Consider the following 21532-nt stretch of genomic DNA (forward strand, 5'->3'; position numbering starts at 1 on the left):
AATGTATTGGTTTATATGGTTGTGATTACACTTAACATTGATCTAATGTATTGGTTTATATGGTTGTGATTACACTTAACATTGATCTAATGTATTGGTATATATGGTTGTGATTACACTTAACGTTGATCTAATGTATTGGTTTATATGGTTGTGATTACACTTAACATTGATCTAATGTATTGGTATATATGGTTGTGATTACACTTAACATTGATCTAATGTATTGGTATATATGGTTGTGATTACACTTAACATTGATCTAATGTATTGGTATATATGGTTGTGATTACACTTAACATTGATCTAATGTATTGGTTTATATGGTTGTGATTACACTTAACATTGATCTAATGTATTGGTATATATGGTTGTGATTACACTTAACATTGATCTAATGTATTGGTATATATGGTTGTGATTACACTTAACATTGATCTAATGTATTGGTTTATATGGTTGTGATTACACTTAACATTGATCTAATGTATTGGTATATATGGTTGTGATTACACTTAACATTGATCTAATGTATTGGTATATGTGGTTGTGATTACACTTAACATTGATCTAATGTATTGGTATATGTGGTTGTGATTACACTTAACATTGATCTAATGTATTGGTATATGTGGTTGTGATTACACTTAACATTGATCTAATGTATTGGTATATGTGGTTTTGATTACACTTAACATTGATCTAATGTATTGGTATATATGGTTGTGATTACACTTAACATTGATCTAATGTATTGGTTTTTCTCTTTACTGTAGGTCTTTTTACATCACTTTGTCTTAACCATTTCAACCATCTTGTGTTTAATAAACTTATACTATCAGTTGCTGAGTGTTTTTCCAAGAGTTTCACAGTGGGCGAGGCATTTTTTGTGACACAAGGAGTAGTTCTTTTTCTCAGTGTGTCGTTATTGTACCTGGGACAACAAGTGAGTTAAATTATGTTAATAAAATTGATTCACTCACACACTCTCTCTCTCTCTCTCTTACATATGTAAATATAAAGAACAGTTAATAAATGGATTGTACTTTTAAATATGGTGACATAAACTTGTTACATTTGTAATCATTAAATACTTCTGTATGAAATCAAAGAAGGCACTGAGGTCATATGTAAAGTCATTCTGTTGAAGTTTCTCCAACATGTTCCCTCCATCACTGCTGTTCAGTGGCACATTGGTATTTCTGCAATACTAGAAACTAAGTTTTGATACCCATGGTAAGCAAAGCACAGATAACCCTTTTTGTTTAACTTAAAAAACACCCTTTGTCACCAAAAAATAAAATAATAATTCAGTACTAAAGCATTTAACTTTGGACATTAAAGAATGTTTTTGTGATAAAAGTCTTGTCCACATTTTATGTTTGAATCAAAATCTGAGATTTCAACTAAGATCTGATAAATTGTTCTTTTTCATATATTTGTATTTGTGAAGTATCTTTATAAAGACATGACCTTTTCATCTGTAGACTTACTGCCATAATGAGAGATGTTTAAAGTAGGACAATAACACTGTCTTATCTCTCTAAGACTGATAAGCTGGTATATTAACACCCTAGCTTGTTGTTTTCAAAGTTGAGATGAAAATTTTGGAGATAGAGATTATTTTCCTTAAGTATTTATCTCTATTATTGTAGTTAACGTAACTAATATAGACTGTTGTAATATGGTATGTTTCTTGGTGATTACTATTATTTGTTTGCAGGCTGTAGTACCACAAATATCACAGATGTCTTCAAATGTATCAAGTTTTTCTCAAGTAAGTTGACTGAGGTAAGAATGTTTAAGTTATGGTCACAAACCACAAAAATCACTGAACAGTTTCTACTTCAGAAAGTAGTTAGACATTTTAGTTATAGCAAGGTATTTTGTTTCAAAAACTCAATCTTTGACAATAATGAGATATAAATGTTAATAATACAGAGATATAAATGTTAATAATACAGAGATATAAATGTTATTAATACAGAGATATAAATGTTAATAATACAGAGATATAAATTTTAATAATACAAAACTGTTTTTTAAAACAAATGCTTTGACAACTCCTGACAACTCCCAATGCAATGCATTAATATCAGTGTATTAAAATGTCAAGATATATGTACTTTTTTTTTTTTTAACTCACCAAGTTATTGCCTTAGACATAATATTAAAGTAATTCTTCAATTTAACAGTAACCATACGGTCACTGAATTTATTTCTTTTCATTTCTGTTAAATTAATTCTAACAAATTTTTATTCTGTAAAGTTTCTTTACTGACTTGTTTTTAAGTGAATGTCAGACAAAATGGATAATATTGTCATCAACTATTTTTCATTCACAAATTACAAATTCTTAATAGCTGGGAGGAAGAAATATTGGAACTTGAAATAAATTTTCCTTTCATAATTTAAAGATAAAAGGAAAACTTCCAATGGAACAATCAACAGTAGAAAGATATTTTACTGCTTACTTTCATAGATATGTTTGTTTCAAGGTACATTTGGTATGATCTACAGGGTGTGTTAAAAAAGAATGGAACTGTACGTGATTTTTAGATTTTCTTAGTTTTGGATGTGCTACTGATTGTGGTAAGTTAATCCTACTGTTAATCCACACTTGTTTTGAATTATAAGGACACAATTTTGAGCAGATTCTTTGAAATTTATTGAAGTGGCTACAGTTCCAGATTTTTCAGACATCCTGTATATATGTATAAAAATAATCATTAGAAACTATATTAACTAGGTTTGCCAATTAGATTTACTTAGTGATATAATTTGGTATGAGATTAATAATTTTATTTGTCCAAAATCGTAGGGTATATGACCTATATTATTTTTCTTAGAATTATGAAGCATTTTAAACACAATAAAATAGAACTTGAATCAAAATATGAATATCCATTCTCAAAAATGTGATGCACTAGTGAGGGTTGTAGTTTTATTGGTGATTTTACAACTGAGTATTATTTGTATTAATCTTTTGACAGCTCTGTAGTTGTACTTTTGAGCTGTGTTTAACTTTCTTGTTATGGGCTTGGTTGATTTGCCCGAAAAATTAACCTGTACAGTTTCTATACTATAAGTTATAATATGTTTTGTGTATTCTCACAAAATTTTAAAGCTTTAACCAAGAATTAAGTCATTTATAGACAAAAACGTTTTAATTGCATATTTTCACTAAAAATATCTTTACAGATACATAGTTAGTGTTAACTGCTCTAAGTGCAAGTGATTTTCATGTTGTGATTAAAAATACTTTGTCTGAAAAATTACAAATTTCATTTGCATAATCTCAAACTATATAAGTAAATTTTAAATATTTTTTTAATGTAAAATTTTATTTCATCTACCATAACTTTATATGAAGTTGGTCAATTTGGTTGACCTCATAACCACCAAGAAAAAAAATTGAAATCTATTATCTTATGCCTTCTGGAATGACTTCAAATTGTAACATGAAACTAATTTTTTTATCCCAAATAGCTTTAAAGTTGTATCAGTACACATCTGTTTATACTTAAAATTTATTGTTTTATTGCCCTTATAACAGTATAACTGATAATAAATTCTTTTATTATTATAATTACCATTATTCTTTATTTTACATAATATAATCTAAAAGTTTCTAATTTTTACATTTTAGTTACTTTAATAAATGAAGAATACAGCTGAAGAACAAGAAACACTGTACTTACCTGATCATTTTTGCTGTTGAATGTCAATGAAATTCTACCTACTTTATTATACTGATTGTACTATTACATTACATAATTTGTTATTTTAATTAAGTAATGCACCAAAGAACAAAAAAGTGTAACGTGCAAGAAGCAGACATTGTTGTATAACTATCGCAGTTTTTTGACTTTGTAACTACTCAGCAAGAATAGTTAAAAATTCAGCTGAGCTTCTCGGTGTGTTTCCTCTGAGAATAAAGTTTGGACTGGAAGCAAAATAGACAGTTCTCTGTAAGGTAACATTAAGCTTCTCAGTGTGTTTCCTCTGAGAATAAAGTTTGGACTGGAAGCAAAATAGACAGTTCTCTGTAAGGTAACATTAAGCTTCTCAGTGTGTTTCCTCTGAGAATAAAGTTTGGACTGGAAGCAAAATAGACAGTTCTCTGTAAGGTAACGTTAAGTTTCTCAGTGTGTTTCCTCTGAGAATAAAGTTTGGACTGGAAGCAAAATAGACAGTTCTCTGTAAGGTAACGTTAAGTTTCTCAGTGTGTTTCCTCTGAGAATAAAGTTTGGACTGGAAGCAAAATAGACAGTTCTCTGTAAGGTAACGTTAAGTTTCTCAGTGTGTTTCCTCTGAGAATAAAGTTTGGACTGGAAGCAAAATAGACAGTTCTGTAAGGTAACATATTTGATAAATTAAAACTTTAGCTTATTGGTTATAAATAAATATGGTATTAAACATTAGAGAAAATTTTGGGCAATTTCTGAAATCAAGGTTGTGACAGGTGGGTGTGGCAAGAAGAGTTGTTTTCTATTTTATGGTTCTGTAACTAAATAAGATTGAAGGCTATAAAAATAATGCTTTGACTGAGTGATGACAATATTATAATGCTAATTTATGTTGTTTCATACTTCTTAGAAGTGAAAAATTAGTGAAAAGAGATTTAGAAAGGAAATGACAATTCTCATAAGGGGAAATATATGGTTTTTTAATATTGTTTTTTGTAAAATTAAGAACACAAAACTTGTATATTAAAACCAGGTCATAAAAAAATTAACCCCTCTAGGCATTGTACCAAATCTAGAAATATATCAGAAGGTGTTGATTGGTAGAAATAAACTACTTGATTCTGCTATTCACAAACTTATCTCAGATTTAAAATTCATAAAGTATGAAAACGATACAGCTATACATAACAGTAATAGTTTTAAGAGGTTTCATCATTCCTATCTTCTCCAGAATCAATATCATACTCTTGCTTTCTTCTAATATAATTCTATTTTGACCTCTCAGGTCACTTGTCCTTCTTATTACTTATTTTGTCTTCACTTCCAGTTAATATAATTTTATTTATGGTATACAGCATTTACAAACACCACAGTTTCCTTTCTTTCTGTGTTTATGTTCCTGGCAAGACAGTTTATAGATTTAACTTATTATAATTTTTGAATCAGATGTTTTTTTATAGATTGTATTATTGGATTATGGTTACTTAGTTTAATGCGTAAATCCATTTTTAGGATAAGTTTTCCCAACCATGAGTCTTAAAAGTTGGCTTATTAATTATGTTTTTATGCCAAATTTATTCGTATACCATTATAAGAAAACAGTGTAATGAAATGTTGAATGTAACTCACTAAAACCTGTTGAAATATTCAGGAAATGATGCCTATAGTGAGGTTAAATTTAAGATGAAGAAAAAAAAATCATTCAACAAAACAACGTACATAAATAGCTTAAAATTCCAATCTCTAAGAAAGTTTATAATTTTAAGTTTGTTTTTTTAAAGCTAATTTTTCTTTTCCAAGATAGTGAAAAGATAACTTGTGGTGCTGTGGTTGAAACTGTAAAATAAACATTTGAAATAGTTGTTTTTCTTTTTCCTAGGTGGTGTTGGTTGGATGCATATTGTTTGTAGTGGTCGTACATAAATCACCTTACTTTCATAATCCGTTACAATTTTCTCTGCTGTTTCTGGCTCTAGGGACACTGTTGATCTATCCTAGTTGTTACTTTATCTTAAGACAAGAACCAGTCATGTGGTTGTTAAGTTTTTGTTTGGGAACACAAGAAAGAGTAAGTTTTTATTTGTATTTAAAAATAGTTTTAACTCACATTATTTTCATTAATGGTTAGTTATTTACCTCGAGTAAAGTGCAGTATAAGTTTTCATTTTCTGTGTTTTTTAATTATCAATTCATATACATAAATGTTTCTCCTGTTTTGTAGTTTTCTAACTGATATAATATGGGAAAAATAATGTAAAAACATTGTGAAAAGTTTATGTGACTCTAAGCAAGTCATGTTACCTCAATATCAGTTCCACACCAGACAAATTAGGAGAGACGAACAATAACATTTTGGTGGAAATGCATCTGCTTTTATCAATCGAACAATACCTAGTATAAAAAGCTATCAAACCGAACTTTAAGGTACAATTTATTAGGCTTAATATTTGTACACTTATGTCAATCATAACTGTATTTGTTATATTTGGGATGTATTAGCATTAAACCTTTTCACAATGGTCTTGTTGGTATAGTATACGTGAGTTTGTGTGCACATTTGTGTTTAAGTATTTATACTATAACTTCTGATGCAGCGCTTTTATCTGTATAAAATTTGGTAGACTTTCAGTAAAGATTTTTTTGTACACAAAAGGTCAGATTTTTTATGAAGTATTTTTTACTAAAGATTTGTTTATTAAAATACAGTCTCGTTACTAGTCCGAGCGTGAAGTGATTTTATGTTATAATTGGAAAAATCTATTCTTCATTCCAAAAATTTCATATTATTTGTGTAATGTCTAAAACCTAAAACATTGAAAACATTTGTTTTTAGTAACACTTTATATTTTCTCTGACCTAACTATGCTGGATCTGTCAATTTGGGAAACTTCGAACTATCATAAAAATATTAAGAAATATTGGTTATCCTTTTTTTGGGGGGAAGGGAGCTAGAATGTCTACAGATTATAATACAAAAATACAAATGTTTAAGTAGCTCAACTTTCAGTGTTGTTTATTATTTTTTATTATACTAACCTTGTAGTGATGCCTAGCTAACATTACATGACTAGCACTGCTACATGTATGCTCATGTTACTGTATGCAATAACATAAAACTGACCTTTGGTCTTTACAAAATGACCATATCTTGGCAGTGTTTTAATGGACTAGAATTTTGTAATGTACAGTCACATTTCAATTATTATACATTATGTATATATGTATATAGAATATTCCTTTTTGGAAATATATTAATATTTTTTTGTAAAATATAGAACAACATGAAGAAAAGCAAACAGTTATCTTTTCTAGCTATAACCTTTGAACTCAGTTGCTATTGGTCACAGGTTGATAAGCCTTTTAAAATTTTGTGTGTGGAGAATATGAAACAAAATTATTTTTTAGGTTTTTTTATATATACAGTTGAATAACCAAAGATTCAATAGAATTCTACTATAATTTTTTCAAGCTTAATAACTAAATTGTATTTAGGTCTAAAGAAAATACAAAACTTCAAACAGACCAAAGACACAATCTGCCTCCTTCAACTCTGTGTTCAAAAGAATGTGGTAGCCTTTTAACACACTGAAATGGCTGAAAAACCCACGAGGAGGAGATTCTAAGCTATTGATTGGTTATTCAAATGTCATGTATTATACTACGTGTATACAAGAGATTATTTCCAAATGTGAGAAAATGTGAACAGAGCAACTGTGTTTGATTCAGTACTTGAGTCATATTTCAGCAAAGTAAAGAGATACAAGGTTTTTGTTTTATATTCTATCTTGTCGATATTGGTAATTTGAGTTCCTAATTTGTACGAAACTATTGATTTAGTATCACAAACATCACTAAAATCTTTTGATATGTACTTTTAAATTGAGAAACTGACTTCGTATATAATATTAAAGTTTGAACAGACATAAATGTATGAAAAATATTTCAATAACATTTTCATTGCAAGTCAACAATCACTATGACATGGCTTTTAACCCTTAACATATCCTGAAAGGGTTAACCCACTTGCTGCTGGCTCTGTAACTGTCAGACTTTGTGTTTGAAATGTTTTGTGTACAGGGTGTAGATCCTGAGGGGAGGGTATACATCTCCCCTTCATTTTAGGTGGGGTATGGTGCATACAATCATCCCCTACAGTTTGATCTGTTGAATTGTTTTATTGCATCACAGGCCTACAAACTGTGTACATGCAAGCATTCAGTAAACATAATAAGTCTTTTGTACATGAAAAATAAATCTGATTTCTTTATCAATTAGTTCAGGGTGTGAAGTGGACTTCATGCTAAGATTAGAAATACTGAAATTCATCATAATCTCTAACTGTCCTAACTGTATGTGCATTAGGTCAATTTAACCAACCTTGTTATCACCATGAAATATGAAATAGATCTAAATTAGCCTTTTGTTTAGAATGTAACTGGATACTACAGTTGTTAGTCCTAAATACCTTAAAGCTCATAACAGTATACCTATGTTTTTACTTTCATTTTATTGTCTTTTGGCCCATGTGGTACTAATAATCCTACCACACAAGTAAATTACTTGACAAAAGTATAGCTCATATTACCATATCAAATTATGTAACACAGCTGTTTGCTTTCATACCTTGAGAAACATTTTTATAACTTTTATTATTATATTTCCTAATCTAACCTAAAGTTTTAATTTTTACAATAATAAATGAAAAACAAAAACTATATCACTTGCTTGACTTTTGCTGTTGGTTGTCGATGTATCTTAAGCCTATTTTTATTCATACTAATGGAACTAATATATTAAATAATTTTTATTTACTTAAATAATGCACCTATGAACACAGAATAATAACATATATAAAATGAACAGTGCACTATAACTGTCAAACGTTTTATGACTTTTATAACTTTAATATAAGAACCTTTAAAACTGAAACTGCAAACTTCTGTAACAACAAACATTTGATAGATTAAATTATGCTTTCTATTGATTATAAACAATATATTATGGAATTTCAGAAGTTTGGCAATTTATGTAAGAGAGGATGTGAAAAATTAATCTTATTTTCTGGTGTACATCTCCATTAATAAATAAGATTGAAGGCTATCAAAATTATGCTTTGCCTTAGTAATAACTACATTATCAAAATGAGTTATCTTAAATTTCTTTCTTGTAAGAGTGGAGTTTCTAAATAATTTAGACAAGAGGAAGACCGAGAGAACAAATATGACAATTCTTATACTAGGGGAAATGGAAGTTTCTTTTAAAATATTTCTTTATAAAATTAAGGACATAGTTTCTATTACAGTTTTACTCATTAATGTTTTAATGCCAAGTGTATTTGTATACAATAATAATTAATTAATTAAATTTTGAATGTAACTGCACAAGGCTGTGACATGCCTGTTAAGTAATAAGTAAACTGTTCCAGCAGTAAATTTTACATTATATCAAATTAAGAAAAGGCAGTTGTGTTTATTTATGATTCTTTTTTATTTGTTTGAAACATGTTACTGTTATTGATTAGTGGAAAAAACATGGTTATAGTTTATTGTTCAAATAGTTTGAAAATTGGCACTGTCCTCGGTAAATATACATGCACACAACATACGGTAGAAATTGGATATTTCATCACACTGCTTGCCCTTCATGACTCTGGAATCCTCTCACATAGCATATATGATTCTTGCATCATTTTCTTCTGAGGAAAGAAGGCAAACTTCTTTATCCACATATTTTATTTTTCTTTCACTGATATGATTATTATTTATATTACGATTTACAATTTGAAAACCTTTTTTCTTTATGTTTTGTAACGATACATGTTTTGCTACAGAGTACTTTAACTTAGGGTGCTGAACTTTTAGCATTTAATCTGGAAACTAACTTTCTGAACCATTTTAATCATATAAAAATGTTTTACAAGTTTTGTTCATGGTTAATAAATGCAAAAAAATCTGAAGAACACACATGCAAGTTAAAGTAATATATAAAAAGGTAATGTATTTTTGTTTCCTTTCATTAAGGTACTTTTAAATGAACATATGAATTTATTTTTATTATTCACAGGTAACCTTGATAATTCTCTGGACCCTATCTTTAATTAGTACCATTCTCTTTGTGGGAAGTTGGCAGGGAAAAGTCTCAACGATTACAAGGAAGGTTTTTCACATTATGGTGATTGTAGTGTATGTTCCTGGGCTTCTCATGGAAGGTGAACTTCTCTACCTGGCTAGTGGAGTGGTGTTTGCTCTGTTTATTTTGATCGAAGTATGTTCTTTTCATTATCCTAATATTCTAGTTTTACTTATGGTTAACTTTCAAAATATTAGCTTTTACAATCAAGCATTGTGTCCCCCACTGGTACAGCAGTAAGTCTACAAATTTATGATGCTAAAATCAGGGTTCAGTTCCCTCAGTGGATTCAGCAGATAGCTCGATGTGGCTTTATTGTGAGAAACACACACAAGAGACATGGTCAAGGATATTCTTGTATGATATATATCATTTAAATTTATGTTAAGTTGGTTTTGGTTGAAAACCTTTTGTATTTGATATAATTATCCAACCGAGAAATAAAATTAGCACAAAACTAATGCTAAGTGAAAATATAAACTCAAATATTTTGAAATTATTCTTAGTTAACTTTCAAAGAAGCACTTAGAATCATAATTATATATATAAATGTGTGAATTAAACTTTCAGTGATGTTAAAACTCTACAATGAAACATATTTGTAATACTTAGGACTGACTCATTTTAATAACTGCACTATTACTTTATCTAACATTAGTTTCTTAACAACCTAACAAGGGAGCTAGATAGATGGGATAGATCACTTGTAGACATGTGTATTTTTATTACTACTAACACTTTTCTGATGATGTATGTTCTGGGTTAAGAGCAGATTAATATTTCTGTGAAATTGAGGATTCTCAGCACTAAAGGTTTATTTTGAAATTTAAAAAGTGACAGTCTTAGGTTATTTTAAATCATTTCAGACCATCAGATTTTTCAAGATACCTCCTGTTGGTGAGGCAGTCCAAACAGCTTTTTCTGTCTTCCTTGATGAAAAGGACTCGGGTCCTTTAATACTGACCCATATTTATCTGTTGGTTGGCTGCTCATTACCTTTATGGATTTGTCCAGTTCCTTTGAAGACTGGTAAGAAAGTAATTCTTATCTCTGTGGGGTCAAAAGATCACTTTATTAATGTCCAGAAAGAATTTGTACTTGTATGTATCACACACTGATTGTAAAGTCAGAGCACACAGCTGACATCAGGTTCATTTTCATACACACTTATATTTTTACACTGTCGTGAATATAAAAACAGAAAATGGTTCATTCGACCACACTGCACACTTATTATCATTTACTATCCACTGGTTGTAGTCCAAGCATCTGAAGTTGTCTTCTTATTTTCATCTGAGATAAGTTAATCTTCAGCTTGTTTTTGGCTTCCACATAATATTTTAAAACATCTTATTATTGGGGAGTCAAATCCTGGCCAATGTTGTAGATATCAGCCCTCCTAAGACACAAGTATCTGCATGTTTGAGCCATCTCTCCTCTTAGTCTATATCCTAATGTTGGTGACCACAGTTTATATTGCTGGCAGTTGCATTTATTTTGTTTGCCACTTTTGAGACTCTTCTTTGGCGTGCTTTACAATGTTTGTCAAGTAACTGGTCTGTGACGGTGAAATCGGTGTTTGGTGAGCAGCTTTTGTCATGTCCCATTGAATGTTAGAGATATTCTGAATCGTGCTTGTTGTGTTGCAATGTATTAATTGTAACACGATTGTGTTTTAAACATACAGATAAATGGAATAATAGGTAGGCAAATGGCTTGTAAGCATTAGGAAATGTTTTATTGAAGGTGAAATGTTCATGTTTTCAACAGAATGTTGGTCTGTTTAATCCCTGAAAAACACAGATCAGTGTTCTGTTCAAAATGTATTGTATGTTCCACCTTCAGTAAAATTCTTCCTTATGCTTATAAATCATTGTTTACCTTATTATATTAGAATAATTTACTTCCATACTCAAGTAAATGAGGATGAGCAATTGTGGACAGTTGATGTATTTGTAACTTTAATATAGTTGTAAGGCATGTTTTTTTAAAAATGTTTTGTAGACATGTATAGTGTTAAGTACATACATGTTGGTTTCAAGTGGTTTTAGATAGTGATGTTACATCATACTGTGGGCTTGAGGATTCTCTTAATGTTAAAATTAGAGGTTTGGTCTCTGTTGTGTGCAGTGCATAAATGAGCTATTGTGGTGCTTTTGCCAAACTAACAAACCTGTCAGTTGTGTTTGAATAAAGATATTTCTTGTTACTATAGTGATTTTTAGTGTTGTATTGAAATCCAATTCAAGTTAGTCCTTTACTGTAAAACTTTTGCTGATAGGCCAGTTTGTTTTTGTGTGGTATGAAGACATACAATGCGTTATCCACATTCTTATATTGATATTTGTTCATAAATGTGTACAAAATAACTGATTTATTTGTGGTTATGTTGTGTGGGTAAATTACAAGTTCAGAAGTACATGTATGTTTACATATTTCCAAAACTTTCTTTGAATGAAAATTCTTGTTGCATATGCCAACAATATTCTTCACTACCTTTAGAGTGCTCCGGCATGCCAGGTAGTTAAGGCACTCTACTTGTATTCTAAGAGTCGTGGGTTCAATTCCAGTCACACCAAAGCGTGCTCACCCTCCAAGCCATGGGAGCAATATAGTGTGATGGACAATCCCACTATTCTTTGGCAAAAGAGTAGCCCAAGAGTTGGTGGTGGGTGGTGATGACTAGCTGCCTTACCTCTAGTCTTACATTATTAAATTAGAGCAACTACTGCAGTTAGCCCTTGTGTAGCTTTGCACGAAATTTAAACCAAACCAAGCTTTTGCAGTAATAATCTTATTCTGCGTGGAACTGTGATTAGTTTTAAGCTCTCATATCTAAAGAAACAGTGTAAAAATCATGTCATAACAGGTAAAATATTACAAGTTGAAAATAAACAATATTTAATAATATTGGTATCTAACATGGAAAGTAAGTGTTAGAAATAACTAGTGTAAAATTCTGTATAAAACACTTCAGATCTAGTATAACATGGAAAGTAAGTGTTAGAAATAACTAGTGTAAAATTCTGTATAAAACACTTCAGATCTAGTATAACATGGAAAGTAAGTGTTAGAAATAACTAGTGTAAAATTCTGTATAAAACACTTCAGATCTAGTATAACATGGAAAGTAAGTGTTAGAAATAACTGGTGTAAAATTCTGTATAAAACACTTCAGATCTAGTATAACATGGAAAGTAAGTGTTAGAAATAACTGGTGTAAAATTCTGTATAAAACACTTCAGATCTAGTATAACATGGAAAGTAAGTGTTAGAAATAACTAGTGTAAAATTCTGTATAAAACACTTCAGATCTAGTATAACATGGAAAGTAAGTGTTAGAAATAACTAGTGTAAAATTCTGTATAAAACACTTCAGATCTAGTATAACATGGAAAGTAAGTGTTAGAAATAACTAGTGTAAAATTCTGTAAAAAACACTTCAGATCTAGTATAAAATTTACTGTCCAGTTTAAACAGTCAGTTCATGTATGCATTTGAAAATTAGTTGGAAACTTTTATGATTGTTGTACAAATAACATTTGAGAGAACTTTTACTCCAAATTAATAATTAGATTAAGTTGCATCCATAAAGATGAGAAAACCCACTTGTAGAGAAAATTTCACATTTAAAAATGGCTGGTTGTAGGTAGAGAAAGCACAAGTAGAGGAGCAAACGTTTCAACCTTCTTTGGTCATTGTCAGGTTCACAAAAAGAAAGGGTTACTGATCGGTAGCTGACCACATGTTTGAGGGCAGTTGTGTAATTGAGTGTAGGAATGTAGAGGGCGTGCTTAGATGTTTGATATATTTATTAATATAGGTATAAAGGTGTTCCTTTGTATTGGTTTATTTTGGGCTTGAGTTGTATAAGTAAGGCTTCTTTGATTTTGTGTTTGTTTATGTTTGTTTCTTTATTTATACAAATTTATTCAAAAACCAGGCACAAAACTAAGGTCTATACTATGTAAAAATTACACTGTTTTTTGTGTTTTTAAATTTTGCATAAAGCTACTCAAGGGCGATCTGTGCTAGCTGTCCTTAATTTAACAGTGTAAGACTAGAGGGAAGGCAGCTAGTCATCACCATTCACTGCCAACTTTTGGGCTACTCCTTTACCAACGAATAGTGGGATTGACCATCATATTATAATGCCCTCATGGCTGAAAGGGGGAGCATGTTTGGTGCGACCGAATTGAACCCACAACTCTCAGATTACAAGTCAAACGCCTTAACTCGCCTGGCCATGCTGGGCCAAAACCTACACTGACAACCACAACAGCAACATTATTTATAAAATACAATGTGATAACTGCCACGACTTTTATATTGGAAAAACAAGTAGAAAAATGGAAACCAGATTCAAAGAACTCAAAAGCGCCTTCACACGCGTTTAGAACTATGTAGATTACACATGACACGAAGAAAAGTTTGAAAAGTCACTTAAATATTTCTTCTATGAATTTGGAAATTAATACTTGTATAAAACTTTGAACATAACTCTGTAAAAATGCCTTAAGAATGTATAGTTTGACCTTATAAACATAGGGTTAAGGTACAATATTAGTAAGTTTATTAAAAATTGCTAAATCAATTGAAATATTAGTACTCAAGGTCATGAGTAAAACAATTCACAGAATAGCATAAGCTTGTCTCCACAAGTGTTGAGAGTGTAATAACATTGTAAATAGAGAGTTCTGTGCCATATGTAACACATTCAGTGAGGTATGTTCCTTATTGAACAGCTTAATAATTAACCAGAGAAATTACCCTTGAAATGACTTTTCATAAGAAACTTTTCTATAATAATTATGAATGCTGTGTTTTGGTCTCTTGAAGTGTGGAAGATCTCGCATGTCTTGAAGTGTGGAAGATCTCGCGTGTCTTGAAGTGTGGAAGATTTCGCGTGTCTTGAAGTGTGGAAGATCTCGCGTGAATTCTTTTCTTTTTGCTTGTGGCATTTTTAGTAGTTTTCTTGTGAATTCAAAAACTGATCCAAACATCAAAAATCAGTGACGTCTGTAAAGAGTGGTCTGTGTCAGTAATAATTCTGTTTGTTTTGTTTAACATGAAAGTAGTTAGCTTTGGATTAACCTAAGTATCAGTGAATGCATGTATATGTTACTTGAAATGAGATTTTGAGAAATAACAAGTGAACTGTTTCCAATGGTCAGGAAATACCAATTTTTTATATATATATATCAAGTTAAAACTATAAAGAAGAGGGTAGTAGTAATAACATTACTGTTAACTTTCACATTAGATGTTAAACTAATAGTCATAAAATTTTAGTTAAAGAACATAACTGAAATGACTTAATGATAGATTTGATTGGTTCTACACTACAAGTTACTATTTACAGGAAAAATACCCCCTCCAGTTTGGAGTGGTGTATTAGCTCTTGGATTTGGTGATACTGCAGCATCAGTTGGAGGTACTTTGTGGGGAAAACACCATTGGTCGGGTGAGTTATTAACTCTCACTTAATGTTGAATGTGTTAGAGATATTTTATAAAGATAGAACTGTTAATCAGTGGAGTTGTTGTATTTTATAACAATTTTATAATACAGGTAAAGAGAAAAAATTAAAAAAAGTAAATAATTTAGGGGTGTCATTCCAACATGTTAGCACTGATGAAAAATGTATCTAGCAGTGTGCATGTGTGTGTTTGTTTCTAATAAACAAAAAACAAACACTGAACAAACCAAATGCATCTCCAGGGTAAAACCTATAATATGAGATACAAAATCTACTTTAGGTTGGAAGTAGGATCCACATTGTTCGAGGATAGACAGTCTATCAGTTTTGACCTCCATTACCCAGTCTCACATGAAGAAATTCATAAATAGTTATAATAAAATAATCAAAAGAAACAACAGTTAGCTTAAGCCTGCAATGTCCCATGTATATATTATCTTTCACTTCCTTCAGACAATTGTGGGAAGGTAACTGCTTTTCAAAGTGCAGAAGAAGTGTAGTAACTTATCACTACAACTTGGGCTAAGTAAGATGAACTTATCCCCTGAAGTTGGCATTCCTATCCTTATTATGGTAGTAAGGTACTAATTAGTAGCCCAGTAGACACATTATACTAGTATGTAGAGGGTCTTAACTAGTTAACTAGCTAGTATAACTCCCAACTATTACCAATTTTTAGACTGTAAACAAACCTTTATATGCAATAAGGTGTTCATCCACATAAAGTAGTGCCAAGTGATTTAAAATTACCTTATTCACAACTAAAACTAGTTATCACAAACTTTCAGTAAAGTTTTCTTGGCTTTTACTTACTATTTATTTAATACATCATTATATGTATCACAGAATATTTCAATCATTTTATTTAGTTTCTTTATTAAGTTTGTTAAACAATTTTTGCATCAGAATTTCAACATTAATAATAGAATATTGTGTTTTGTTACAAATTTTGTAAAATACAAATAATTATGAAGTTCCAATGCTTATAACAGAAGAGTATTGTATATTAATATTAAGAGGTGAACCATATATTGAAAAAGACAATATTTAGATTGATATTCTTATCAGTTATTTTAAACTCTCAATCTAAATAATTTGTTTCTACATTATAAACTGAAGAATTTTTTTAGTTTCTAATTCTACTGGATAAATATTGATAATAACATTAGTTATATGAGGATTATTTTATAAATTTGCAATAAAAGTAGAATAGTTAGCTCATATTAGAACTCCTATTACCTGTTTAAAAACCTAGTTATTTAAAAATATATAATTATTATAAATGCAGAAACTTTGTATATCTTATGTTTTTGGAGTTACATTTTCTAAATCTTTGAATGGAATTCTGGTGTACGGTAAAATCAAATGTTTTGAATGGTTTATTTGTTCACGTATGTTTCTTATTATTAAAACTATAATTTTCTCAAATAAAACATTAAGTAATTTGTTTAATAAACAGATGGTTTTTTAAAACTTGTTCTTATTGAATTAGAAATAAATGTAAATTTAATCATATTTATGGAGTTGAGGAATAGCATACTGGAAAGATAAATCTACAAAAGTGTTTGGGTTAAGATAAAGTTTTAATGAAATTATTAATTTCTGTATCTTTAGACTGGTTAATAACTTTAAAAGCTTTTATTCTATTGACTTCTTTTATCATAATTAATGCATAATACCATTTACAAATGACTCCATAATTACAGTTAGCCTTATTAATGGAAACTATAACATATATTGTAATTCATGAATCTGTTTTTTTAAACTGATAAAACGGTGAATCTATTTGGTGTTTCTTTAGTTCAGACTTTTTATTTCTTAAGGTTGTTTTATGTTGAGGGAAATGATAGCATGTATTTTCTAATCTCTGCTTTAGGTAGCAAAAAGACTTATGAAGGAACACTGTGTGGATTCATTGTTCAACTCTTTGCCACATTCTTGTTGTTACCATTGGGTTAGTATACAGCAAAGTGGATTAAAATTTTATTTTATTGCAATGAAATGTTCAGTATTACAGCACATTTGTTTTATTTTGACTTGACCCCAGGACTGAAAATATCAAATAGTTCCTTCTTTTGACTTGTCATTCAGATGCATTTTGTGGTGTTTTTTATTGTAAGCTTATTCAAGTTCCAAAGTATGCAATATAAATAATTCTACAGTGAAGTTATTATTATGTGGCATAGAAATCTGTTGTGATTACTTTAAACATCTAAAGTAATTATGTAATTTAACATATTCTTATCCACATCCAAACCATCGAGGACTTTCCAAGGTTTGGATGCAAACCTGTATATCAAATTGCAAAATGTAAGTAAAAATAATAAATCTGACTCAACTTCAATAATTTGTAATTGACAAGTTTAGTTAGGTTTAATAAGTTTGGAGACAATGGTAAAATATTATCATGTGTCAAACCTTGTTTGATAGAAACTATAGGTAGATTGATAATAGGACAGTGATAAAATAAGTATTTGTGTGTCTGTGTAATATGTTTGTTTAAAGATCAAAATAAACTTACTGGATATAAAAATGGAACTGTCAGGTTAACAATGAAGGAGTGAAATTGTTAATTGAATGGAAGTTTTTCAGAACAGTGTCTTATAAAACAAATGCTTGTTGTTTCATAACCTACAAAGTGGTAAATATTAAATTAATAACATACTTTTTAAAGCCAGAAGTATTTGCTATTTAGCAAGTTTGTTTTAAGTTTTCATACCATAATAAGGAAAAAACTGAGATATTTATGACAGCTTTGGTTCAGAAAGGCTCGTACATTATTTACTATACTTTCAATAAATACTGTTAACATTAACACAATACACTGATTAAACATTGAATGAACAATAGAGAGGTCAATGCATTCTAATAATTATAGATTGTAATTTTTTTATTGTGTTGATTCTTGACAACATGCACCTTTTGATGACAAGAAACTCACTTGAAATAAAAGCATATCTCAGAACAACTGGTATGGGTATTAACACTTACTGATAAGCAGAGAACAGTGTTTTAATTTTTCTAGGTAATCTTCAGGTTAACAAAGATTTGTTAGTTTGTCTTTGTTAACCTGAAGATGGCCTAGGAAGGTCAAAACAAAGATTTGTTAATTAGTAATTTACATGGTGATTTTAAGCTGTAATTAACCACCATACAAGTATTTGGCTTTTGACAAAAAATGTACTTTTACAGGTGGAACTGTTCTAACACCTTTTAACACTGCTGTGGTTATTTTGGCAACATTAGCCTGCTGTCTCTTGGAGGCCTGTACAAATCAAGTAGATAATTTAGTACTCCCTACGTTTTTGTACATACTTCTATGTTTTGTGTATGTACAAGGTCATCAGTTGTGAATGTTTTGTTTATTAATGTTAGCTGGAATATGTTGTTACAGAAACAGATAAAAGTTTTGCACCAGTTTTATGTAACTGTAATTAGGGTTAAACATTTGTTGTTTACAGTTATGGTTAGATGACGTATTTGCATTGAATGATATTTCTGGATCCATATTAAAAAAACAACGAATATTTGTATGTAAGAATATGAATTATGTAAATAATTTGAAATATTATTTTGATACGTGTAAACATTTTGAGAAAGTGTTCTATACTTTTGTTTCTTAAGCTATTGAGTCGTGCTGGTTTTAATCACAGACTTAAATAAATTAAAATATGTTTGGGAAATCTGCTAATTCTTATAAAAATTAAATAACCTTCAATAAAATACCAAAAACTAATGTGAACTGTGTTTCATTTTATATGTGTGTCTTTTCTTATAGCAAAGCCACATAAGACTATCTGCTGAGCCCACCAAGGGGAACCGAACCCCTGATTTTAGCATTGTAAATCTGTAGACTTACCATTGCACTAGCAGGGGCCCATTTCATATGAAGGAGAGAAGTTCAGAGAAAACACCTTTAAGTCTATGAGATGCAAATTTTTAAAATTATATCTTTAATAAATTAAAACTAATATTAAATACTGTTAGATAGAATGGGCATGGAAATACTGGTGAAGAAGAGAAAAAAAGTTAAAACTTAGGATTTAAAATTTAAGATTAATTTAAAATCATCAAACAAAGATTACAGAGCCTAGTTTTTGGTCTCCTTGTAGATGGAAAAACAAATGTAATTGGTTAATTAATGCACAAACATATGTTTATTGGAAGAACTTGCTCTAACAGATGTGGAAAAATGGAGTTTCTGTGATGTTTTAAGGTTAAAAAAAAGGTTTTCTCTGGTTATTTCTATGTACCATTCTTTAAAACCAGTTGTTATTATAAACACATGTATATATTTTATGCTTTGTGTTCCACTTACAAAAAAGTGTGTGCTTAGTTTTATCATGATTTAGTTTAGTTGCATCTCAGTTTGACATTTTATCGTGAGGCCAGTTTCACCAATGTGGAGAAAGTGTGGCTTACAAGATATACTGCATAATAGGTTTGACACTAGAGTTTTGAGGGACATAATTTCTCATCTATTTTAGGATGCTTCACATGTTCAGTATCGGTACAAATGTTACATTGGCAGAAAGAAACAAAGTTAAAAAAAAAAAAAAATTTAAAACAAGGTTTTAATGACTACAATATTTAGTAGGACGTGTATAAAAATGTTCAGACAATAAAAGAAACTAACTTAACTCCACTTTTTCTGATCATTAATCAAATAAACCCTTATAAAGATGGATGTGTCAGAGGAGCACATCAGGCATATAATGCTTTACGAGTTTTTTAAAAAAAGCAATAGTGAAGCAGAAACTTCACGAAACATTCAAGGTGTTTATGGTGCGGAATCTCTAAATGAAAAAATGTCAAATATTTGTACAAGATTAGGATAGTTGGGGGGGATAAAGATCAAAGACATGTAAAGATATGTGTGGATATTTGTTAATTGTGGTTTTGTTTGATTTTGTTCATGACTTTTCTAGATGTTTCTTCTGTATTAGTTCTGTTACACTCTATTCAGAAAAACTTTTTATTCACATGATCATGAACTTGGGAAGAGGTTTTCTGGTGTTCTTTTGTGTTAACTTGATCTTCAAGTTACATCCTGTTTCACCTACATAAAAGGCTGAACAACTGTTACACTGCATATTTTCAATGCTTCCTGGTTAGGTGGATTCTTTATATAATTTTCTTAACGTACGTTTAATTTTCATTTTGGGGATGAAAGAAATCTAGTTATATTAAGGTTATACTTATGAGGTTTTTTTTTTTTAAATTGTTAATAGAGGTATGCTAGTATTTTATATATACGTAGAATAGTGCAATTGATTAGATTTCCTTTGTGTAGTGTTCGAGTTTGTTTAATATCTCTTGTCTCTGTTTTTTTCTTTAATTTATTAATAGATTCTATAACTGCTGTAATTAGGAATTAGTAATTTCTTTGTCAATATTCTATATGGTACCTACGGTGTAAGATAAATATTGGAGGCTGTTTTGGTGCCGAGCCACTGGTGGATTACATGATTACTGAAACAGTTTATGTAATTTATACTGTATATGTTTTTTATATGAATTTTGCCTTAAGTATGGAAATTGACTTTTTGCAGCTTGCTTGTTAAAATTAACAACAAAATTTCTCTAACATAAAAACGTAAACTTCACCGTGGAGAATGAAATCAACTATGTGAAAATTTTAAATGTTAACATTACACAAACCCCCAAGGTTTCACCACTAAAATTTATAGAACATACAGCAGAAGTAACAAATTGGTTATCTAACCACAAAATCCACCTGAAGTTAAGCAACTCTGTTGATATATGAATGTTTAGCATAACAGATTTATTTAGTTAATATATGATGAATATTTAATTTTGTAACAGTTATGTTAAAAGTTAATTATTTTAAAAGTAATAGCTGACAAATATCGTTAAAGAACCTCTCAACCATCCAGGGTTGGTTCTGCCAGCAAAGCTCTATTGTGGACCACTTGATTTGACTCTAAATCTTGATCAGGGAAGCCTTCTTTTATAGAATATCTTGTTTCTATATTTTTTGACCTTTAAAAGGCCTGCAATACTAAGTTGAGATATGGGATTTTGCATTTATATAGGTTTTGTGGCCATTTACCCATTTTTATTCAGAACTTTTTACTAATCAGCTGCTTCAAAGTACATGTGGGTTTGACTCTTCCCGGTTGTTTTACACAGGAACTTGGAGTCAGTCAGGACTTTGTCTAGAGTGTCACACTTTTCTGTATCAAGATTAATATTATTACTACACAACTTCCTA

At 30.0% G+C, this 21532-nt stretch overlaps 1 protein-coding gene across 8 annotated transcripts in view; it reads left to right on the forward strand.

The window, feature by feature from the left end:
* LOC143249869 (dolichol kinase-like) overlaps nucleotides 1-19857 on the forward strand; it is a 30287-nt gene extending 10430 nt beyond the window's left edge. For 5 of the 8 annotated variants that reach the window (XM_076500444.1, XM_076500449.1, XM_076500448.1 and 2 more), the window contains 8 exons: nucleotides 777-946; nucleotides 1724-1777; nucleotides 5569-5757; nucleotides 9753-9953; nucleotides 10685-10847; nucleotides 15181-15282; nucleotides 17174-17251; nucleotides 18490-19029. In XM_076500444.1, the coding sequence (XP_076356559.1) occupies nucleotides 777-946; nucleotides 1724-1777; nucleotides 5569-5757; nucleotides 9753-9953; nucleotides 10685-10847; nucleotides 15181-15282; nucleotides 17174-17251; nucleotides 18490-18650 (1118 nt within the window). In that variant the 3' untranslated portion in view covers nucleotides 18651-19029. Of the gene's footprint in view, nucleotides 1-776; nucleotides 947-1723; nucleotides 1778-5568; nucleotides 5758-9752; nucleotides 9954-10684; nucleotides 10848-15180; nucleotides 15283-17173; nucleotides 17252-18489; nucleotides 19030-19075 lie in introns of those variants that run through there. The other 3 variants (XM_076500446.1, XM_076500443.1, XM_076500450.1) reach the window with 3 other exon arrangements.
* The last annotated feature ends 1675 nt before the right edge of the window (nucleotides 19858-21532 follow it).

Source organism: Tachypleus tridentatus, chromosome 4 (genome assembly GCF_004210375.1).
Source record: "Tachypleus tridentatus isolate NWPU-2018 chromosome 4, ASM421037v1, whole genome shotgun sequence".
Taxonomy (NCBI): domain Eukaryota; kingdom Metazoa; phylum Arthropoda; class Merostomata; order Xiphosura; family Limulidae; genus Tachypleus; species Tachypleus tridentatus.